At 29.9% G+C, this 25,459-nt stretch overlaps 1 protein-coding gene across 1 annotated transcript in view; it reads right to left on the reverse strand.

Annotated features, from left to right (window-relative positions):
- LOC122269750 (uncharacterized) overlaps positions 1 to 14,231 on the reverse strand; it is a 35,243-nt gene extending 21,012 nt beyond the window's left edge. The window contains exons 1-6 of the mRNA XM_087162909.1: positions 14,091 to 14,231; positions 12,082 to 12,120; positions 11,517 to 11,543; positions 10,588 to 10,631; positions 6,728 to 6,786; positions 6,613 to 6,642 (exon numbers count right to left, since the gene is read on the reverse strand). Of these exons, the coding sequence (XP_087019035.1) occupies positions 6,613 to 6,642; positions 6,728 to 6,786; positions 10,588 to 10,631; positions 11,517 to 11,543; positions 12,082 to 12,114 (193 nt within the window). The 5' untranslated portion in view covers positions 12,115 to 12,120; positions 14,091 to 14,231. The remainder of the gene's footprint in view (positions 1 to 6,612; positions 6,643 to 6,727; positions 6,787 to 10,587; positions 10,632 to 11,516; positions 11,544 to 12,081; positions 12,121 to 14,090) is intronic.
- Between the last annotated feature and the right edge of the window lie 11,228 nt (positions 14,232 to 25,459).

The following is a 25,459-nucleotide window of genomic DNA, read 5'->3' on the forward strand; positions in this document are numbered from 1 at the left end:
TGAGCGCGTTAATCGCGTGTCAGTCATGCAACTACTCAGCAGCCAATCAGGCTGATACACATGCATGACGTTGCTAGCAGGTAAAAACTCGGATCAGAAAATTAATTCAGCGGGATATTAAACCTAATAGCTGTAACGTTGACACGAAATGCACAACCACGAAATTAGACGCAATCATGTGATTTCAGCTGTCTTCATCTTCTGAAGTTGCAAGTACTCAATTGCAAAAAAATTCATTTGAGAACACTGTCGTGTAGTTTCCCTTTGAAATTTAACAGTTCTTTTTTTTTGGATGAAACTCTCGAAGGCTTTTCTTTTACATCATAATTCATGGGTTCGTCTTTCTAACTGTACTTATTTATTGGTATCAGAAAATAAATGTGATTAGGGCAATTCCATATGTGACGGAATAACATTTTTACTTGCATGATAACAATTAATTGAAGTTTCTATGCATCTAATTTCAAATAAACATGATTTTTTCTCATTCATATCATTATTATTGGTATAATGTGATTTATAAACTAAAAATAACGAATTTTGTATTTTTTTTTATTTTTAATTTTATGAACTTTTTACTTGTGTGACGGAATGACATTTTGGCAACCAAGCTTTCGGCATGCCGCTTAGAACTGGTAGTTTCTGTGAATTTTGCAACTATTATTTTCCTGAACTATTTTTTACTTTTAGTATAATGTGTAAGCAATGTAAATTGTGAATTTGGAAAATTAACCTCAGGTTGGCTAGCAGTTATTAACATCTATTTGCTGTGACGGAATGACAAAAAGTTTAGTGGAAGAAAGTCTTCATTTAAAAAATGTTTTATTAATAAGTAAATGATAAACAGAATGTAACAGATAAACAGAATTAATATTTACGCAAGAATCAGTTAAAATTGCAACAATTTGAAAACTAGGATGTTTTAGAAGAGGTTTCATATCTAACTTGCCAATGTCACATCTTATCTTCGTTCTCAGGAAATTTATGCATAAATCAATTTTTGTCCCATGTTCTTTAAATACTTTAACATCTAAATCGTCTTTGTTTATCAAAGTAATTTGGGCTGCATATAAATGTGCCTTCTTTTTTTTCGCAGTATGGGACAATGATTAAAGAGCCGACCGCATACTCCTCAATCATATTTTCCATTTCCTTTTCAAAACAGTGGCTTTTCAAATCATACACTTGGTTTTGGTTAAAATTAAAAAGCATTCCAATTTTGATGATTCGCTTCTCAACTATATGAGCATCTAGTGCAGGCCTCTTGTTCCTGGCAATGCTAATGTAGCAAGTGTCTAGCTGAAGTCATTCTCTTTTGCCCTCTCTTAAATAGAATAGCTGGACAAAAACAAAACTTCAACGATTTGTTGCTTCGACTTTATGAAATCATAAAATTCTTTTACATATTATGTGCCGTTTTACAGCAGCCAACATCTTGTTTGGCCTTTTAGAACAACATCACAATTACATGGTATTTATAGGTGCATGTGCTGTGAGGTATTAATGAAATACACTTAACAAAAATAAGAATAAGAACAAAAATGAGATAAGACACACTTTACATCAATATATGCTTCTTTATGAAAATCCTCTTTTAAGGCCATAAGTATATATTGCATCTGCACTCTTCGTTACTCTGTCAGAGTTTGTATTATGACTGAATCCTTCATACTTGGGGGCTTGTAACTAACATAATCTTGACAGTAAAATTTTTTTAATCAAATTAAACAGCTCATCAACATTACTTTTCTCACATAGTTTCTTTTGAGTTCGATGTTAAATACTTCTCACATAAAGACTGAATTAATTTTTTTACCTCTATTGGTGATTTTGGAAGTGAGTGTACAATTTTTTTTATGGTGAGTGTACAATTTTTTATGGCTTTACCAAGACTCTGCAGGAATTTGTATAATGAATTTAAATTATTTGTATGTGAAGAGATTGTGTAAACAAAGAAAAAATCAAATTCTACCAATCTCTGCACAACAGCGTTTGCACTTCTGAGTTTTTTAAGTCCAACTTTTGTTGCGGAAGCTTTCTTCTCTGCCTTTCTTTCCCTGTTTTTTTTCTTCATCATATCATGGGGATCTTGGTCTTTTTCAGCATTTTATCTGTCTTTCAACAGCTGTTTTAGCCATTAGGTTAATTGAACAAAAAATAATTCCCTAGTTTTTGACTAAGCTTCTCAAGGACTCGTTTTGTCATTCCATCGCCGAAGATGTGTCATTCCGTCACGCTAATTATTGGAAGTTAATAATCAAATGCATAGAATTTAACAATTTCTCATTGATTCTTATGCCACATCTGCTTTATATTCCAAAATATACACATTTTCATTCAAAAACGCAGTTGCTATTTAAAAAAATATACTAAAACATGTGAAGGAATGACACAAAAAAAGTTACTTTTATTTAATATATTAAACTTAAAATGACTTAAAGGCTATGTTTTAAATGTTTAAATTTTGTACTATATGCATATTTTTATCAAAATATTGCAAAAGAAAGATACATTTCTTTTATTTTATAAGTATTTTTCAAGAAAACAATTTGAGCACAAATGTGAAGAATTCACTTGTCAGCCATGTGATTACTTTAGAATGCTGCCAGATTCAAAAAAACTTAAAATTATCAAAAATTAAACAGTAATATGTAGACTTTGGCTATTTTTGAACATATTTTTAAAATTAAAATATGCAATTCATAAAAAAAAATTTCACATAAAAGTTGACACTTTCGTGGAATTGCCCATTAGTTTCTTCTTAGCTCAAGATAAAGGAGCACGCTGAATAACTTTTAATTTAATACATAATGCAGAGGGCTGCAAGTAACTGCGCCTTTCTTTTAGAGAGTTAAAACATTTTATAGCGTGGTTAAGAAATCAAAAACCGAATCTCTCAAAATGTCGATTAATTTTGTCAATATTTTAAAAGCTACACCACGTGAGAACTGAAACAAAATGGATTTTTATTTGAACTTCTAAATCAATCGCATGTTGTGGTGTGAAAATAATTTTAAATAACATACTAAACAAAGAATCAAACATGAAAAGTAGAATATTTTTACCACTAGAAAAAACTGTTTTCAACAAAGGGTAGAAAGCTAGCAGCCCTGCTTATTTTAGGATATTCATTTATTAAGACTGAATTGTAATGGTTCAACAGTCTAGCCCTAAATGTAATTATCATAGTAGCGACGATATTTTGAGATGCGAAATTGGGTACAAAAAGATAAAGAAAACCATGCATTTTTCTTTCAATTTTTCCACCAATTTGGATCTTTCTATTCTCAAAATATGAAAATTATTACAACCTGAATAATATATTTAAGCAGGACAACGGTTGAAAGCTTAGGCTCATCAATGCACTTTTTGCGTACTAAGCCACCCTAAAATTGTCGAATTTTTAAATTTATTTTTCTGTAAAACATTTCACCTGCAGAACAACTAAGTCGATTCCTTACAAATTCTATATTTTTTCTTCATTTAAAATTATTTAGATTAAAATTATTATTCAGATTACATGTACACTGTAAATTTTTTTTTCTTAAATTAATGCTCAAAATTTTCCTTGACCAATAGTAAAAAAATTTTGAAAAAGTAGGTAATTAAAATAGTCTTTTACTTAGAATTATCTTTGGGTAAACATGCTTTATAAATGTGGGAAAAAATGTATTGAATTGCCTTAATAGGACATGGTGAAATAAAAATTCCTAACGAATTTCCCTTATTTGTGATCTCGCATTTGCCTGAACTATCTAAAACTATATTTTCAAGATTGCTCAGATTTTGAGAGTCAAGAATCCAAATCCATTGATAAAAAAGGTATGTTTATTCTCAGAATGTACATTGCGCTATATATAAAACGGACTACCCTGAATAACTTTTGATCTAATAATCAGATCTTCGCGTCTAGTACTCAATCTTAATGATTCAAAAGAATGATTTCGAATATGTCATTTAAATAGGGCAGACGATAGTTTAAGTTGCGAAATCAAACACAAAAACACAGGATTTTTTTAAAAATAAATATACCGTAAACCGGGGCGAGTCTACCCATCCAGGGGCGAGTCTACCCATTTTAGTTTTATTTAATTTTCACTATTTTACATTGCAAATAAGAAAAATTTTACAGACGGAGGACTTAATTCAGATTCTAAGGAAGATGGTGCTGTAGTAGTTTGATCCGTTTTTATTTATTTGGTGTCTTTTTAACCGACCTGTTCAAACGTCTTTAGAGAGATTTGTATTGAAAATCAGCAAACTTTTAGTTGGTGCTCCGTAAGTATATTATTATTATTACTATTTTCACTTTGATTAAGTGATAAACTTATCTAAGACTAAGATTACATTAATTTTATATGAAAAAAAACAAAAAGAATGTAAGTTTTGCTGTTGTAAACAAAAAGCCAGAATTCGCGGGGCGAGTCTACCAATTCGTATTTAGTTTTAATAAAGTATAATAATATAATTTAGAACTTTGTTTATATTAAAATTAAGTCATTTTAAATGAATTTGAGTATATTATTTTAATTCTGCATTGATAAATTTATCATTAATAAGAAAATTTATAGGTTAAATATAAATGCAAATATAAAATATGCTTATTTTACCTATTTTTTCAACTTTTATATTACAAATTAACTTTTTTTATTTAATGCAAGCTAAATAAATTATTATTTATAAATTATTATTACCTCCCAAAAGAATGGGAAAAGGATTTTTCATGATTCCCAATGTTTGAATTTCGATTTTGTTAATAATCCTTAATTATTATTATTTAATAATTACTTAATTGTAAATTTACATTAATTTTAATTTATTTTTATCAACAATAATCAGAAAAAAATGTTATTTTATAATGTTAATGATTATAAAAACAAAACTGTGATCAAAATGTGATAATCGATCAAATACTCAATTTGTGTTATTTTATGAATAAAAAAATGGAATATATAATAAAGTTATGAATTTAACTTCATAAATATCCTATATAGTAATTAAAATAACAATTTAATAGCAAAATTTGATTATTTACAATGTTAACATTCATTTTAGTAGAATGGGTAGAATCGCCCCATACGAGAGATTTGTCAGCAGTTCTATAAAAATATACAGTAACAGCGTAACTGTTAATATTTTCTAAAATCGATTTCACAGCTTTAAAGAGGGATAAATAGCGATTCCGAAACACCTATTAAAAGCCTTTTTTCTTTAATATTTACAAAAGTTTGACCACTTGAAAGTTGACAAACTGAAAAAATGGGTAGACTCGCCCCGGTTTACGGTACCTTTTTTTCGATGGATTCTAATTTCTAAGTCACAAAATATAGCTCGTAGCCACGACAGGGAAATATAATCTCCATTGTTAGATCAGAAAAACGGGCCAAAGTTCTTTCCCTTAAAGTTATTATTTTTTGCGCATATGGCCATATCTAAAGAACTTTTTAAGTGAATAAAAAAAATTTGCACACAACCATAAAATTCTTTTAGTTAAAGATAATTTCACGCAAAATAAACCTTTATTTAAATATGTATTATTTTTCTTATTTTATACAAAAACAGTCGAAAGAATTTTGAAATGTAAGGTATACAATTTTTATATCACTTTAAGGAATGTAATTTTACATAGCAAAATACAAACTTTGAGCGAAATTGATGATTAGTTCCTAAGAAATTGAATTTTGAACTTACGGTTTCTTTAAAATTCGATTTCTCAGGAAATATTCAACCGATTTTACTTATATTTCCTATTTTGCTTATTAAAATTCCATTCTTTATTATGAAGTAAAAAATTTTTATACCTTACAATAAAAAATCATAAATATTAACAAAAAGTGATTATCTTTGGATAAACGAATTTTATCGTAGTGTGTGAAAATGTTTCAAATTCGCTTGAAATGTTTTCGAGATATGGCGAAATACACAAAAAATTAAATTAACATTCAGGGGTCTGAACCGCTATCTTATGAGGATTATGTTCCAGATAACTATGGGGACTATGTCACGCTAAACTATGGGGAATATTTTACAGATTGTGGCTACACATTCTGGGGTTCAGAAATCCGAATCTGTCGAAAAAAAGGTATGTTTATTCAGAGTAAATACGTTTTTGCTTCGAATTTCGTAACTTAAAATATCGTCTGCACTAATAAAGTACCATATTTGAGATCATCCCCCAGACTCGAGTTCCAGAGCACAAAGATCCGATTAGACCACAAGTTATTCATTGTGGTTCGTATTTTATTTTGCTCCATGTACGGTTTTGCGTCTGAATTCGTAACTCAAAACATCGCCTGGTGTAATTAATTAGCATTATTTAGTATGCTAATTAGCATATTTTTAAGCAGATTAAGATTAGGCCCCCGAACCATTAACGCGAAAAAACACGATCATTAAATCAATAATTATCAACGGTTGTTGTTATTGTTTTGTTAAGATTTAGTCTATCAGAAACATACGTAACGAACCTTTGATAAAAGGAACATTGTTCTATATTTGATAAAAAGGAACATTGTTCTACATTTGATAAAAGGAGCATTGTTCAATATTTGATAAAAGGAACATTGTTCTATATTTGATAAAATGGAACATTGTTCTACAAACCATATTTACCACTCTGAAGTCCAGGCCTTAATAGTGAATCTGTAAAAATTACGAAAAAAAACACATTTTAAAAATCTACAAAAAAGAGAGAACAATTTAAGAAAAGAAAATCAAATCTACTCACTAGATACCACTCCAGGTTTTGCGGCTGAAACACTTTTTCCCCTAACAAGAAATGGAGCTGCAGAAATAATAAAAATTACATAAGCATTGGTTGCCAGAAAAAAATAGAGAGTTATCATATGTGACCCTAAAAAAGATTTTGAAGTTGAAAAAAAACAGCTTAATTTACAATTATACTCAAAATGATTGCAAAATTTCTTCATTTATCAGATAAAATTGTCTTCACAGTTTTTTACCTTGCAATTTCAACTTTTTCAATTTCAAGAACTTTTCCCTGACTCTCCGACGAAGCTTTTCAAACATGTATTATAACCGTCGTTGAACAACCGACCCAATTTTGGGTTTACGACTACTAATGTTCACCTTGTAATTTTGAACCCAATCCAGAAGACAAGGGAACTCCTGGATCAAGTATTGGGAGAAATTTTCCATTGTGGAGGTCTTTTTGATGAAGCTAACATGCATTTCTCTTTATATGGAGAGGAAAACCACGAACCCTTACCATGATTAACCTGATGACAAGGGGACTCTAACCCTAGGATCTTTTACCTCAGCACTGTGGTTGGTACAAGCCGGATTCGGAATTCATATCAATCAGCCATTGCAGAGATTCGAACCTGGTTCACTACATTGAAAGACGAGTTCTCTATCCCCTAAGCCACGATGGCTCTGTTAAATATATATGAAGAATTTGAATAGAAAAAACAATTATTCAAATTTACTTGGTTTTTCTGATTTAATTATTTAAGTGATTTCCAACCAAGCCTCATAGTTGATTTTTTTAAAAATGCTGCATCTTAGACGCATAGTTTTCAAAATATTTTCGCAAAATTTATAGGGCCCTAATTACTCCCAAATATTTTCACCATATCAATATGAAATAAGAAACTATGAATTACGACACGTGATGATTTAGAAATGGATTCTTTATAATATATATTCTTTATAATTCTTTGCAATATCTACCGATATTCTTTTGGATTTTCCAAAAAAATTTATTTTTTCATGTTTAATGCGATAATAAAATTTATTAATTATAAAATTTATTGATTAAATTTATAATGGCCTACAATTATGAAAAACCATGGATACACCAACAGTTTGCTGGAATTTTATTGCTTGCAGCAAACTGTTATAACTGTGAGACAGATACTATAAATAAGAAATTATGAATCACGACACTTGATGATTCGGAAATGAATTGTTCATAATATATATTCTTTACAATTCTTTAGAATATCTACCGATATCCTTTTGGATTTTCCAAAAAAATTTATTTTTTTATGTTTAATGCGATAATAAAATTTATTCATTTCTATTTCCTTTTCATATATAGAAGTTTAATTTATGATGGCCTACAATTAAGAAAAACCATGGAGACACCAACAGTTTGCTGCAATGTTATAGCTTAATTAATTGTCATCAGTGTAATGTATTATTGAGCATTAAATGTAGGGTTTATGGCACAAGAGTCACATAAAGACATATTGCTCCAAGTGCATTGTATTATTAACTCATTCATGGCTAGCATTATTTTTAAAATGTGGTAGTTATTGTAGTTATTATGGTAGGGCGTTAAAACAGAGAGGGCGTAATTGTTCTTATTTTCCAGTGGCGAATTCAACTTCAGCCACACACACGTCAGAGCCCGATTTTAGAGCAGACCCATTCATTCATCCACAGATCGTAATTTTGACCTGAACCAAAGAACGATAAATCTCAAATCCAGTACCCCCAGAGGTGTAATTTGTAACAGGAACATGGCGGAATTTGTGACCCGACAGATTTAACATGCACCAGTCACATTTTGCTACAAAGAGAGTCTTCTGAATTCGAACTCTAGTCGTGAGACAAGAGCTCTGCCAACCAGGCTATGCTGGCCCTTAAAATGTGGTTCCTTTTTAAAACCAAATGTCACAACCCACGCAACTGATCAACAATTCAACGAGAGTTCCTCACAAGCCCTCTATAACGCTTGGAAATATAACCTGCATCAGTTTGCCTCTCTCAGCTGCCGTGGTTTTTCTGTTTTAGTTTTTCATCATTTTTTTAATTTTACATTGTCTCGTTTTCAATTTCTTCATATTATAAAACTGTATTGTTTTCCACAGTAACGTCTGGTCAGTCTTTAAAATGGCTGCCTCATTTAAAACTCTCAAAACTTATCTGCATAATCAAATTCAATAACTTTTAAAGATAGCAAAGCTTTTGCATTATTAAGTACTTCGTTTAAATACTGAAATAAATTTACTCATCATTAACTATAAATAGTTAAAGCTATTGATTTAGCTATCGGCTACATGAGTATTTACTTAAGACCATATTAGTTAAAACTTTTGTAATCCAATGCTAAGCTCCGAAACAAATGGTAATAAAAGCGTGGGTTAGTAAATTTGAATAATACCTATTTTGATTTTAAAAAACTAGTTATTATTAAAATTCATATTGCAAATTTTGTTCTTTCTTGATCGCTCTCTCCAAACTACGATATCTTTCAAATTTGCCATAGAAATTAACATTTTCATTACAATTCTAAAACAACTAACTTTTTTCACAACTTAAAATACAGACGATATGATGAAAATGTGTAATTTAATCTGAAGCACAGTAAAAATTTATACAGTGATTATTTTCTTTTACTTATGTGAAAATCCACATAACACATATTTTTTTTATATAAATAATAAAATTTTCTTAAGAGAAACTAAAATTGTTTCATTCATAACTCTTTTACCTCAACCACGATTTATTAATGAAAGTTTTGCTAGATTTAGATGTGCAATCGGAACTTGTGGATTAAGTATTGGGAGAAATTTGCCATCACGGATGACTTTTTGATGAAACCAGTCTACAATTGCGTTACATGGAGAGGAAAACCTTGAAAACCTCACAAATTTAGCTTGATGGCAAGGGAACTGATTCATGATCCATCTACCACTTAGTATATTTTACGGCAGCACTGTGGTCGATTCGAGAAGGGTGCGGTATTCGTACCCATCATCCATCGCTGAGATTTGAAGCCAGTTCATTTCATAGAAAACCGAACACTATATCCCCTGAACCATCACGTTTCGAATGACTAAGATTGTATCTTAAAACGTGAAAACCTAATCATTAAATCAAAAGTAATTAATGTGTTCGGTCGGGATATTCTAAGCAGGTATGGGAGTCGGGCCTATGTCCGAGACTCCCCTTTTACAAAAAGGTGACTGGTGCACTAAATTTGAAAGGTGACTGGTGACTCTAAATTTGGTGATGCAACAAAGTCCTCCAAGTTCCATAAGAAATCAATACCACTGGATGTACTGGAACCCCGATTAATCGTGCTCTGGTTCAGGTCAAAATTAATATCCGTAAATAGAGGGATGGTGTGGATGTATCCCGTTAAAAACGGGGTGCGACGTATGTATGTTGTTTCAGAATCATCTTCTGGGATGCTTCCCAGACCGTCACCAATAGCCCGTCATGTAGCCCTAGTGCAATGTAAATTCGAAGTATCAAAAGTATTTAATATGTTCGTTTTTTATTTATTTATTTTTTAATTCATTTATTTATTTTATTTATTTTAATTTTATTTTATTTATTTTTTATTTTATTTTATTCTATTTATTTTTTTATTTTACTTTTTTATTTATTTAATTTATTTCGTTTTCTTATTTTATTTTTATTTTATTATTTCATTTCTTTTATTTTAATTATTTTATTACTTTTATTTGAAAATTTTAAAATTTTTGAATATTTGAACTTCTAAATTTTGAATTTTAATTTTTATTTTATTTATTTTTTTATTTTACTCACTGTAGATATATATCATTATCCTTGGTTTTATTTAAAAGAAAAAATATAATTCATCAACAAACCTTTTTTGCTCCTAAGATACGCTTGTCCTCTTGTTCCAAATGCATCTATAAACATTTACAAAACAAACAAAAAGGTTAGAAAATCAACAATCTTTATGCATACATTTTTACGTGATTGCATACATTTAATGTAGTTTTTCTGATTTTTTTTCTTCTTTACGTTGATATTGATTTTATTATTGGGGATTTATTATTGAATTGGCGGAGATCGAACTTTATTTAGTGAAATAACCACACATGGGCTCGGCCTTAACTGCAACTTTAAAAGAAAAAAAAGCTGCATAAAAAAAACTTGCTTTTGTATTTCTTTGAACTAAAAAAAATTTGTAGAAAAAATCCTTTCAAGCTTTTTTTTTTAAATTTAAAATATGGGCTTTGTTTTAGCCTTTCAGATTTGAGAATAAAACTAAGTAAAAAATAATAAAATAAGTGCCTTGCGATAATTAACTTTCTTTTTAAAATATGAAAATAAATAAATTAAAGAAAAAATATAAAGTGAGGTACACCGTGTATGTATATATATATATATATATATACCTTCCTTAACGTTTCAATGCAACAAAAGAATTATTTAATCCAATTATACAAAAAATAAATAAAAGATAACATGTAAAAGATAAATTTGAAAAAATATTTTGGAAACTTTCATTTAAAATTTTATAAAATTCTGTAAAGGAATAGATTTTTAGAGTCACAAGTGAATAAAAAAAAATCCAAAAGTTTGATATGATTTGTCAAAAACCATTACACCGTATTTATGGAAGTTTAGCATACATTGCCCAGACCAAATTGACTTAATCTCAACATAACAACAAACATTAAAAAAGACGGTTTATCATGGTCTATGACTTTCTTGCAAAAAATTCTTTATTTACTGTCATTAGAACAAATATAGAATTGTAGATTTTTATTTGTAAAAATGATACTTACTTGCACTTGCTCCAGAACCGTATCGACCTATAAACATTGTCAAAGAAAATCACACAATTATCAACTATTATATATTAAATCAATCAATGCAGGTATCAGGTGTTACAAGAATCATAATAAAAGCAAAGTTTTAGGGGATAAAAAGGTTTAAACTGTTATTTTCAAGATTTGAAAGAAAAAAGCACATTTTCTTTAGCGTTTGATTATGATAAAAAGATAATTTTATTCAAACTTGTATAATAAATTACTCATAAAAATAAAATTTGAATAATATTTCATAAAACTTTCATTTAATAATTTAGAAAATTCAGTCTTGTAGATATGCATGTTTGGCGACGCAATTTAGTAAACAAAATCCTAACGTTTGATGCGTTTTCTCAAAAACTATTGCACTGAACAATATGAAATAACCTATCCTAATTAACCTAATAAAAATTTCTGCGTAACAAGAAACTTCATAAAAAGCATCACCATTTTCTCACTGAAAATGCTTTTTTTTATTGTTATCAGAATAAGTGTAAAAATGTAGGGTTTTATTTGTAAAATTAGATAAACTGATACGTACCTGCGCTTGGTTTTCTATATATTCCAGCACCATAACCTCCTATAGCCATTATGAAGAGAGAAAAAACATTGCATAATGATTTACTATTATGAAGGATATTAACAATATTCAATTTTATCAATTTTCATGTCACGTTTAAAATGTTACGAACTTTATCATATGAAAAGCAAAATTTAAAGGAAAAAGAAAACAGTTTAAAATGAATAATTTTGAAGGAAAATAAAGCATATTTTCTTTAGTGTGCAAACTTTAAGAACACACACGAAAAATTTGAACGGTATTTTATAAAATTTTCTTTTAATTAAAATATAAACTTCAATTTTGCAGATACGGATATTTTGAGACAAAATTCATTAAAAAAATCCATACAGCTGATACAATTTTTTTAAATCTTATTTTTATCTTAAAAACCAATATTGCCTCTTCTAAAAAGTTAGAGTTCATTTTTGGTTGAAAGTTTTATTACGTCTTTATAGATTTACGTGGATTAGCTTCGGGCTTTTAACATTAGATTCTAGTCTAAATGTGTCCTAATGTTCTTTTTGTGAAATTATCTGTAAACAGCTGCTTAATTTTATCACATAGAAATATTTTTGTTTATAGAACCATAATATGGTCCAAATATACTATAAACATTTTTTTGCATTATGTGCTGCAAAATTATTACAATGAAACCCATGCTTAAATAAAATTAAATAATCATGCGGAAATTTTTCCCGCGATAGATTTGAGTAGCTTATTTTTATGAAGTGTTCGTACTATTTTAATAATATTGTGGTTTAATATTCAACAATATTTTTAATAAAATGTAATCCATGTATAAGTGACACCTGAAAACATCTCTCACTTTCGAAAATTTTTGTAGTTTAGGTTTGAAATTATCTTGTAACTTTAAAATTAAATAATAAGACCACACGTCAGCAAAATCAAAGCAAGAGAATTTAATTTCTTAAGAGTTTTTTTTTTTCATTTACACTTGTAACTCTCTCTGATAACTTTTTAAACATATAAATAGCACTTACACTCTTCGTTAATCAAAGTGAATTTAAAAGAAAATTATTTACCCCAAATTTTCAGATAAATTATCTTATTTTTAAGAAATTATACATTTTTAAAACAATCGTACAACATGAAATTTAAAATTTTTACCTATCAGAAATTAAAATTCTTTTTTTTTCTTTATTTACCTGTGATTAAAAATATAAGTAGAAATATTCTGAACATGTTAAAGTAGGGTTTTTTTTATAATCGTCACTTAACAGTTGACCCAATTTCATGGTTTTATGACTGTTAATGTTCAACTACGCAGCCTTGTAATTGTGAACCCAATCCGGAAGACAAGGGAACTCCTGGATCGAGCATTGGGAGAAATTTGCCTTAGTGGAGGACTTCTTGATGGAGCTAACTCGCATTTGCGTAAGATGGAGAGGAAGACCACGAGAACCTCCCACGGTTAGCCTAACGGCAAAGGGACTCTAACAAAGGATCTGTCTACCACTAAGGATATTTCACGTCAGCACTGTGGTCGGTGCAAGCCGGATGCGGAATTCGTATCGACTAGAATTCGAACCCTTTTCACGTTAATGGGAGGCGAACGCTCTATCTCCTGTTCCATCGCGGCTCTGACTAAACTATTGAATTAGTCATTTACAAATTATTGATACTCCCCTCCTACAAATAAGGAAGTAAATCTTAATTCAATCCAGAAAAAGAAAGATCTTGCCACTAATTTTGTTATGTATATCGCACTAAGTAATCGCCCTAATTAAGACAGAAACAGGGCCGCTACGATTCCATAATGGTATGGAAAAATCTGATAACTAAATAGCATTAATATAGTTTAGCATTTTCGTTACTCATATTTAAACATCTTATTGTTCATAAGTTATAAAGATATTTCAAAAATGCATCTTTTCTATCATAAATTTATTTTTTTGCTTTAAACTAGGTAGCTGCTAAGAGAAATCGATAATATAAAAATGTACGAAACATAATGTACTGTCACTTACCTTGACTAGCCCTTCTTAATGTACCATAACCACCTGCATCTCCTGTTCCATAGCCACCTGCATCTTCTATATCATAGCCATCTACGTCTCCCATATCATATCCACCTGCAAGATCTCCAGCATGGTAAGCATTGGCACCTCTAGCACCATAACTATCTGCTCCTTTACTTCCAGCCTCCCCTGCAAAACGGATATTTTTCTTTAAATAAATAGTATATATATATATATATATATATATATATATATATATATATATATATATATATATATATATATATATATATATATATATATATATATATATAGGGCTAGTTATAATAAACTTATTGTTTTTCATTATTGTCTTCGTTTTTTTTTCATTTGTCCTCTTTATATTAATTTATTGTGCTAAACATATACATATATACACATATATGTATACACATATACATATATACATATATACATATACATATATACATATACATATATACATATACATATATACATATACATATATACATATACATATATACATATACATATACATATATACATATACATATACATATACATATATATATACATATACATATACATATATATATACATATACATATATATATATATATATATATATACATATACATATATATATATATATATATATATATATATATATATATATATATATATAATAAATAAATAAATACAAGAAAACACTAAGAAAGTTAAGAAAAACAATAAGTATCATTACAATTCTAATGTTTCTAGGAGCATCTATTTAAATACCACTTTTAATGAAATGAACAGAATTAAAAGAATATGTAGTAATATTTATTTATCCAAAAAACAAATCGATAAACTCTTTCAAAATCTGATGAAAAACAATGGATACCCAACTAATGTAATAAAATTTTATATAAAATCATTGAATTAATCGTATATTTTGGTGGATATATTTTCTAAACATTTTTTTTTGTTAATTTTTATGATTTTCCCATGTGCAAATCCATCTTAGGCCAAAATTCATTGCCAAAATTATTTACTAAATAATTTCTTTGTTAATTTATATAATTTTTCCGTGTGCAAATCCATTTCGGGCAAATCCGTGCTTAGAATTATTTACCAAAAATTCCTTTACTAAATAATTTCCTTTGTTAATCTATACAGTTTTTCCATGTGCAAATCCATTTCGGGCAAATCCGTGGATAAAATTGTTTGCTATAAATTTCTTTATTAATTTATACAATTTTCCATGTGCAAATCCATTTCGGGCAACTAACTATTCATGATCAATTTTTAAAATTTTCCAGTATAATATTACTTTGCGCACATCCATTTCGGGCCCATCCTTGGTAACTAACAAATCAAAACCCAGAATAACAAATCACTTCAGCAGTGCAGTAAGAACGACACTTTAAACCCCTCTTGTTAAACTCAATTTGCGCTTTTGTTTTCATCTTTTGTTTTCATATTTTGTAATCTGGCAATCTCTCTGCGAAAACATTTTTAAATCATTCTTGAAAAATAACAGTCCATGTAAGTTGTTATGATTTTGCTACTCGCTTTATAGTCCCCCCCTTTTTAATGTTTTTTCTTTTTATTTTATGATCTGTTTTTACATGTTATTTTTACTTTTTATGATCTTTTTTTATGTAGTTATTTTATAAAAAAAAATTTTTTGAGTGTTCCTCACACTATTGTATTAATAAATTTTGCTTTGGCTTTATTGATACAATATCAGAAAGCACTCTGCTTTGCGGATATAATCGTGTGGGCTGAAGAAAAGATTATATCTTTTTTTTCCGGCTTTTTTTCCAGGTTTTTTTATTAACAATTCATTTGTTTTTTTTAAATAAAATGTTGTTTGTTATTTTTTTACTTATTATTTCCCACCCCCTTTTTTTCATATGTCTATTATTTTTCTTTGTTTTATTCTTCATTTTGAACTTACATATATATATATATATACAAACATATATACATATATATATATACATATATATATATATATATATACATATATATATATATATATATACATATATATATATATATACATATATATATATATATACATATATATACATACATATATATATATATATATATATATATATATATATATATATATATATATATATATATATATATATATATATATATATATATTTATATATATATATATATATATATATATATATATATATATATATATATATATATATATATATATATATATATATATATATATATAGTAGCTTTAAATTATCACGAAACCTTCGTGAGTAAATAAGCATGACTAAAACAAAACGAAAATATAGAACTAGAACGTTCGTTGAAGTTTAAGTTAATTATTCTTTTTAACCTTTCATTTAATACCATTTTGTAACTCAGTTTGCTTTGGTTTTCCATCGCTGCCGCAAAAATGAAAATTCATTCAGAAATCTGTAAGCATGTATATTAAAGCATTTATACTCTTAACTGTTAATATTTCAGTTATCAATTTTTTGTTCCCAAAGCGAAAAGAAATTTCCCCGATATTTCAGCAATATACATGTTGCTGCTAAAGTGTAAGAAATCAATTATACAAATTACCTAGCTGATGAGCAGACTAGGGTTTAAGTGCATGGTAGGGTTAAGTGTAGGATAATGAGCAGACTGGTTTTAACGGATAAACTGGGGTGATCCGTTAAAGTGACGATTTTTTTTCAATTCTTTTCTCAAGTTACCTAGTTAATTGGAAAACGCCCTAAATAATCTACTCATTACCTACCAGGCATTTGCTAAAGTGTAAATAAGATATTTGCTACAACATCTTAATTAGATAATTGATATTAAGATATAAGTTGTAACAATCAAAATACTTGTTAACAGAATCAATCACTTTAAAAAATTCTTTACCATAGCCAGCTGCAAAGTCTCCTGCGCTATAACCACCTGCTTCATAACCACTGCCACCTCCAGTACCGTAGCCATTTGCATCTCCAGTATCATAGCCCTCTGCACCTCCATTACCATAACCACTGGCACCTCTTACACGATAGCCATTTGCACCTCTTACATCATAGGCTCCTGTACCAGACGTTCCTGCACTTCTTGCATCATTAATTCCAGCACTTCTTGAACCATAAGCTCCTGCATCATGAAAAACAGATATTTTTTGAAAAAGAATCTTATCACATGCTACACACATAACCTTCATAATCCTAACCTGATCATTTAAATATCCAATTACAATTTCTTACTATTTCAGCACATCCTATTATCATTATTATGAAGATCCGGAACCACTATTTCAATTATCCCTTCATAAAATATTACGTATTTAATCTGTAACAGACATTGCATTGTTTTATTTATTATCTTCCACATTAGTAACAGCGAAGCATCAATAAAAACTGACTCGTGACTGTAAACTATAATTGAACCTGTGTAAATAAATAAGAATAACTAAAACAAAAATTTATAATTCTTTAATTGGGTCCTTGCACTTCAAGAAGAGGACCATGCATATCCCCACACGTGAGCTATGACGTCAGCACTTGCTGATCGTTTATAAGCAAGTGTTAAGTTCGAGCGAAGCTTCTCCACTTAAGTTAGAATGTTAATTAGCGTGACGTTAATTAAGCACAGTGCCGTACCACACATCAAATTTATTGAAATATAATTCTTTCTCTTCTACGTCCTTTACTTTAGATTTATTATTTGCTTATGTATTTTATTGTAACTGTGATATATATTTTTTTGTGTACCTGACAACTTCCATGCATAATTAGTTTTTTTATGTTCAACATGGCTTCGTGCCTGTCTTTGAATTAAGTAAGAAGTACATAGTGAAAGAATTGAAATCATTGTGAAAAATCTATGTATAGAAATATAGAATGTATCATTTAAGAAAATTGATGATTGGCCGACTTCGCTAACTCGGTAGATAATGGAAAGAACAGTTATTAACATAAACAAATGCCACGTTTCAACAACCAATCAGGATCCAGATACCCATATTTCATCACTTGCAGGTATCCTATAAAATGAATAGTTTACTTTTAAACTTTTATTTAATTCCAATTGTAGCTCAATTTGTTTAATCTTTTTCTTTGTTATATATATATACATATACATATATACATATATATATACACACACACCAACATTTAACCACGCGCCTATGCCCCTAAAAGGGCATTTATCGGTTAATGGTTAAGGTTGGAAGACGAGACAGATAGAAAAAAGAGAGGAAAAAATAGCAAATAGAAACAAAAAAGAGAAGAAAATAAAAAGAAATATGAAAAAAAAGAAGCGATTATTCTATTTGTTAGGGCATTTGATTAAAAAATATCCAGAGCTAATTGGCCAAGTTTAGTTGTGGTTGTTGCTCAATATTGCATAATTTTGTCATTTTTTCATGAAAATTATTTCAGGATTTCCTCGTATTCTTCTAGAAAATTAATGAGGTTGGTTGCCTTCTGTTTCAACTTTGCATTCTCACAGATGGATCTCTTCCAGGCTATGAGGAATTCTAGCTTCGGTTGTTTAAAGTGGTAGGATGTGGTAAGCGGACATTCTATTGCATAATGCAACACTGTTCCCACTCCTCCACAGGCACATGTATTGTCAGTTGCCAGGCAGAATCGCTTTAGATATGCTTTAAAGGGGCCATGCTCTGTAAACATATATATATACATATATATATATACATATGTATATATATACATCTATACATACATATATATATATATATATATATATATATATATATATATATATATATATATATATATATATATATATATATATATATATATATATATATATATATATATATATATATATATATATATATATATATATATATATATATATCATATATATACATATATATATATACATATATAAATATATATATATACATATATAAATATATATATATACATATATATACATACATATATATATACATATACATATATATATACATATATATATATATGTACATATATATAAATACATATATATATACATATATATATATGCATATATATATACATATATATATACATATATACATGTATATACATATATACATATACACACACATATACTCATATACATATATGTATATGTAAGTATTTACTGTGCAATGGAGTAAGAGATAAAGCTTTGTTTTTATATTTTGCAGGTTTTCTAATGGCTTTATCCCCCGTGAGGAGCTTCATACCAAAGGAGTTAGACGATTTTTTTTTCACTTCTTCTTCTAGCAAGACGGAAGATACTCGTATTGTCAACTTTTTTCGCATTACTCAATCGTTAATATTCCAGCATCTTTCATTGAATCATCTTTTTATTGAATCATCTTTTAATTGACTTTTTCTCACGTAAAATTTTTGTATTGTAGCTTTGAAATAACTATAAAATTTCGTAACTTTTACCAAGTACTCTATTAAGTGACAATAAAAAACTAAAATTTTATCAGATCGCTACAAGAAACAATTTATTGTCATGTCATCAAAATTTATGGTCAAAAATTTCGACTACAGAGTATTCTCGAAATAGAGTGTTTAAATTTTAACTGTAGCTTTAAGCTCGATGACATTACAAGTTAGATTAATTTTCATAATTCTACAAATAGTGTCACCATTTTATCACGAAATAGTTATCATCGATAGAAAATTCGTACACTTTCTCTAACAAAAGTATTTAAATTTCATATGGATCTTTGTGTGTGATGATCATGTGGTGCGTGTGTTTACTTGAATCTTCGTGCACCTTTTGCGTTACAGTTACTTTTAAGTCCTGAACAGTAATCAAATTTTTCACCATTTTATCATATTTTTCAACATTTTATCAAATAATCTTTCTTTTTCGCAATAAAATTCTGTAATAAATAAGAACTCTTCGTTTTCTTCCAAAATTGTTTTGACTCACGTTTTTGTTTTCAAAGAAAAACAAACTTGCATCTACTAAAATGTAATATCTTCTTTCCTGTCTACTTGAAAAACGCTGTTTTTAAATTTTTAATTCTATTTTTTTATATCTTGCAAAGCTAAATAGGTGAAAAACTAAATGGTTTTTCTTGTTATAAAATTCTCAAATGAATTCATTTTGTATTGAAAACAAAACTAAAACCAATGAAATGAATGTATCTACTGGATGTTCTGCAATATAAGTTTTCAGAACTCTAGACATAAATAATGTTCTGAAATTGCATAAGAATTGCAAAGTTTCTGCCATATAAAACTCCATCAAAACCTGACGCATCACAATTAAGTAAGTTGAGATTAAAAACATCAAAATTAGCTGAATTGCTTGAGGTGGTGTTGCTGATAGTGGCTTTTGATCTTTTCTCATTATCTTATATACAAACAAATCACTAAACCTCTGGCAATCAAACACGTTTTGTTGTTTTTAATCTTGTCTTTTATGTCAGGTTTTGATAAAGTACTTTAATATTTTCAAATATTTACTAGAGCCCCCTAGTATGCATATTATTTTTCTTAATTAATAACCAGAATTCTATAAATATACATTAAAAAGTCTTAATTATAAAATGTTTTTTAAAAGTAGAAATCGAAAAGTGAGGCGGTAAGGAATAATTGAATTTGCTCAAAATTAAAACTTTAAACATCTTTCAAATATTTTGAGTGATACATATTTTTAGGTATTTAAAATGCATATTGGTGAAAGTTATTTACATACCTCCAGCATTTATTTCCCCTGCTTCTGTGTATCTACCTCTACTAGCTGCTGCATACGCACTTTCATCTGCAGGCATACCACCTACTGACGATACTTTATAATCACCTCCACCCGCTAACATTTCCTCATAACTACCTCCTCTTGCTGATGGAGAGCTACGCCCATTTATTGCTTCAAAATCACTTTCTCTCGCAGCAATATCATTTCCTAAATCCACATAATTGCCTCCCCTTTTCCTTGCGGTCACTGCCAAATCTACTCGAGTTACTCCAGAAGCACTTCTACCGCTAAAAATACCACTTTTATCTGCAGCAGTGCCAAGTAATCCTGGTACTAAAATACCATTTAATCTTGCAGCTCCAGAACCATCTCCTTCTGTTTCTCCAAATCCAACTCCTACAGCTGTTTCAGAACCATTTTCTTCTAAAGCATACGAAGTTCCACCTCCATGACCTTCTGCATCTGCAGAATATGCACTTCTTCCAACTGCAGAATAGGCTTTTCCATCACCTGCAGAATATGCATTTCCTTCACCCGCAGAATATGCACTTCCACCATCCACAGAATAAGGGATTTTATTTGCGGAATAAGGATTTCCTCCAATTCCAGCATATTTAGATCCTCTTTCTGCAGAGAAAGTATTTCCTCTACTTGACGAGTAAGAACTTTTCTCACGTGGAGAATATTTAGATCTTAGTCCTTCAGAGTCTGCACTTCTTCCACTCGAAACATATGCATTTTCTCCGTGTGCAGAAGAAACACTTCTTCCACCTGAAGAATGAACACTTCCATCACGTGCAAAATAAGGACTTCTATTATCTGCGGAATATGCACTTTCTCCAACTCCGGAATATTCAGATCCTCTTCCTGCAGAGAAAACATTTCCACTGCTTGAAGAATGAGAACTTCCCTCATGTTCAGAATATTTTGATCCAAATCCATCAGAATATGCACTTCTTTCATCCGCAGAATATTTAGATCCTCGCTCTTCAGAATAAGCTCTACTACCACCTGAAGAATCTGCTCTTTCTCCACTCGACGAATCAGCATTTCTTCCATCTGCAGAATAAGTACTTCCACCACCTGGAGAATAAGCACTTCTACCGCTTTCAAAATGAGGACTTCTACTATCAGCGGAATATTTACTTTCTCCAACTCCAGAATATTCAGTTCTACTTCCCGCAGAGAAAGCATTTCCACTACTGGAAGAGTAAGAAATTCCCTCACGTGCAGGATATTTAGATCCTATTATTTCAGAATATGGACTTCTTTCCCCCTCTGCATGTTTAGATCTTCGCTCTGTAGAATCAGCAATATTACCACCTGGAGAATCTGCACCTCCTCCACTCGTAGAATAAGCATTTCTTCCATCTGCAGAATGAGCACTTCCATCACCTGGAGAAAAAGCACTTCCATCACTTGCAGAATGAGGACTCCTACTATCTACGGAATATACTCTTTCTCCAACTCCAGAATACTTAGTTCTTCCTGCAGAGACAGCATTTCCACTATTTGAAGAGAACGAAGTTCCCTCACGTGTAGGATATTTAGCTCCTAGTTCTTCAGAATATGCACTTCCCTTACTCGAAGGATATTTAGATCCCAGTTCTTCAGAATAAGCACTTCCTCCACCTGCAGAGTTTGCACTTCCTCCATCCACAACATATGCATTTCCTCCATCTGCAGAAGAAGCACCTAAACCACCTAGAAAATGTGCACTTCCACCACTGGCGAAATAAGGATTTCTATTATCTGCGGAATTTGCACTTTCTGCAACTGCAGAATATTTAGATCCTTCTCCTCCAGAAAAAGCATTTCCACTACTTGAAAAATAAGAACTTCCCTCACGTGCAGGATATTTAGATCCTGGTTCATCAGAATATGCACTTCCTTCATTCGCAGAATATTTAGATCCTCGCTCTGCAAAATAAGCACTTCTACCACCTGCAGAATTTGCACTCCCTCCAGCCACAGCAACATATGCATTTCCTCCGTCTGCAGAAGAAGCACTTCCCCCATTTGCAAAATAAGGATTTCTACTGTCTGGGGAATGCGCACTATTTCCAACTCCTAAATATTTAGGTCCTTCTCCTGCAGAAAAAACATTTCCACTACTTGAAGCATAAGATCTTCTCTCACCTGCAGAATCTTTAAGTCCAAGAACTTCAGAATTAGAACTTCGATTACTTGAGGAATAAGAGCTTCCTCCACCGGCCGATTGAGAATTTCCTGTACCTGAAGAATAAGAACTTTCTCCCTCGGAAGAATAAGCACTTCCTCTTCCTCCTGCAGAATAAGAACTTCCTAGACCTGAAGAATATGCACCTTCTCTTTCATCAGAATTTTTAAATCTTCCTCCTATAGAATAACAGGTTTATGTGAATCTTCGATAGTAGGTTTACATAAATCTTCTATAATAGGTTTATATGAATCTTCGATATTTAGCTTTTTCCACGCTTAAATATATAATTGCAACCACCAACGTGTATGTTTTTCCTTGTCTTCATTTCTTTAAAGGATAGTATATATGTCTATGAAAGGAGGTTATTAGATAACACTCCGAATATTATGCACACATATTAATGTAGGATCATGATAATTCAATACAAAAATGACCTGATATAATTACATCTTCTACATAATATAAAGAATTTCTGACTAAAGCACCTGCTTCATAGCCGCATAAAATACCCGTCATAAAACCTTCTGAAGAGTTATGTAAATTCATGAATTTCAAAGCTTTTTGTCTCAATTTACTTCCTGAATATTTGGAATTTCATTATTAGACTGAAAGGCTTAATAGAAAAATATGCCAAGTAATTTCTGAAATCAAAAAATTCTTTAGGTTGTAAATATGCTATACTTCCTCACAATTGATTTCTTAAAAACGCCAAGGCACTTTACATGTTTTTTCACTAAACATTTAATTAGAAAATGTTCCATAATCCTTGCCCTTGAAATGATGTTACACACACTAGGAGTCACAAATTGATATTTTAGAGTCAAAAAAATTCCGATATCTAATGAGACACTAAAGAAAAATTGATGCCTGTTGAACTTCAGCATTAAAAAAGAATGAGTTGAATGGGAATCGTCAGAACTATCGATATTACATTAATTTCTTTTCCTCGTCTTTTTTATAAGAATTCAAGGAAATGCGTCGTAAGGGTGTTTCTTATGGAACACCCGAAAATCATATTCTTCAGAGATATACAGAAGATGTGACTATTAAAAGACAACATTGTTACAAAACATTATATTCGAATTATTTGCACTTTCCATAAACACCCCCTCCACTACCCCATCGCTGCTTCTTGTGAATTTTCCATCTGTCGAATCAATCCTGGAAATCTTATGTGATCTTCCTCATGACGAGTGACGCTTTTAACTAATGAAAAAATAGAGAAAATGCAGGATAATAGAAAATGCTAAGTTTAATGTTTAGATGTGATAATTATGCTTATCCTTCGGTTTTTCTTTTGTCAACAGAAGAAACCACAAATCTCGCTTCGGTATTGGCTGATTAAGTTTTATGTTTTATTCCTCTATTATTTATAATGTTTCTACATTTCATTGAACTCTAAACATCATACTACAAACTAACATAGAAACCTAGATTTTACGTTAATATATTGATGAAATTTAACTATGATTCCTGTGTTTTATTATCCTCTTTGCACAGCTAGAATCAATATACCCACAATTGTTCTCTCCTATAAAGTGAAAGTAAAACTTTTATAATAATTTTTTTTCTGAATCTTACATTTTACTAGTTCATAATGTCCTATTTTTAATTCCCATTCATGCCAGGCCGGAGTTAGCAGAGTCACTGAGAATCGGACGCTGATCCTATCCTCAGCCGAGTACATGCCATATATAGGTGTTCGTAAAATCTGAGGAATCGGTCACTGCTTGGGTACATGGATCTGGGGGAAATCGTCTTCCCCTTCCGATATATGTCTAAATTGAGAAAATGGCTTCATGAGTGGTTGAGCTACATCGAACTTTCCCCCTTTCGGCGCTCTCTCGTCAAGCGAAAAGTGCACTTTCCTGACTAAATTCACGAAACACCGATCGCTGACAATCTTGTCTCGTTTAATTTTCAATAGAAACACAACAACAGATTTATATACTTTCAGACAATAGAAATATAGTCAAATAAAATGTTTAAGATCTTTCAAAACCTTTGCATTTCAGAAATACGAAACATCCACGACTGTTCCATTTTTCTAAACGTATATGAAACTACCACGTGTCTCTCATATTCCTAAATACACAGAAAAAGTAGTAGTAAATAGCTATATTTCTAAGAAACATACTCTTATGGAGTTTGAATAAGCACCCTATCATGTTTTAACTATGTAGACAATATGAGTTATTAAACATTTATATTTTTTACAACAAAAAAATTTGCTACATTAAAAGTAGCTAAAAAGAGGTTAAGTAGCTCTGAGGAGTTATCTTCATTGACTAAACAATTTTTTGTACATGAGTTTTCGAAAACGATTTTAATTTTAATCTTTGTCATTTTCTTGGTGTGGAAGTGACGCTCATATTGACGTGATTAAAACCGAATAGATGAAAACTTTAGCGTCAGTAAAAATGATACCTACTGACGAAATTATGTGCAAAAATAAATTTCCCAATAAGGAAAGTTCGAACTATTTGTCATAAATAATTATGTTTTT

This window comes from Parasteatoda tepidariorum, chromosome 5, assembly GCF_982258835.1.
Source record: "Parasteatoda tepidariorum strain Cologne lab strain chromosome 5, Ptep-v5.0, whole genome shotgun sequence".
NCBI lineage: Eukaryota > Metazoa > Arthropoda > Arachnida > Araneae > Theridiidae > Parasteatoda > Parasteatoda tepidariorum.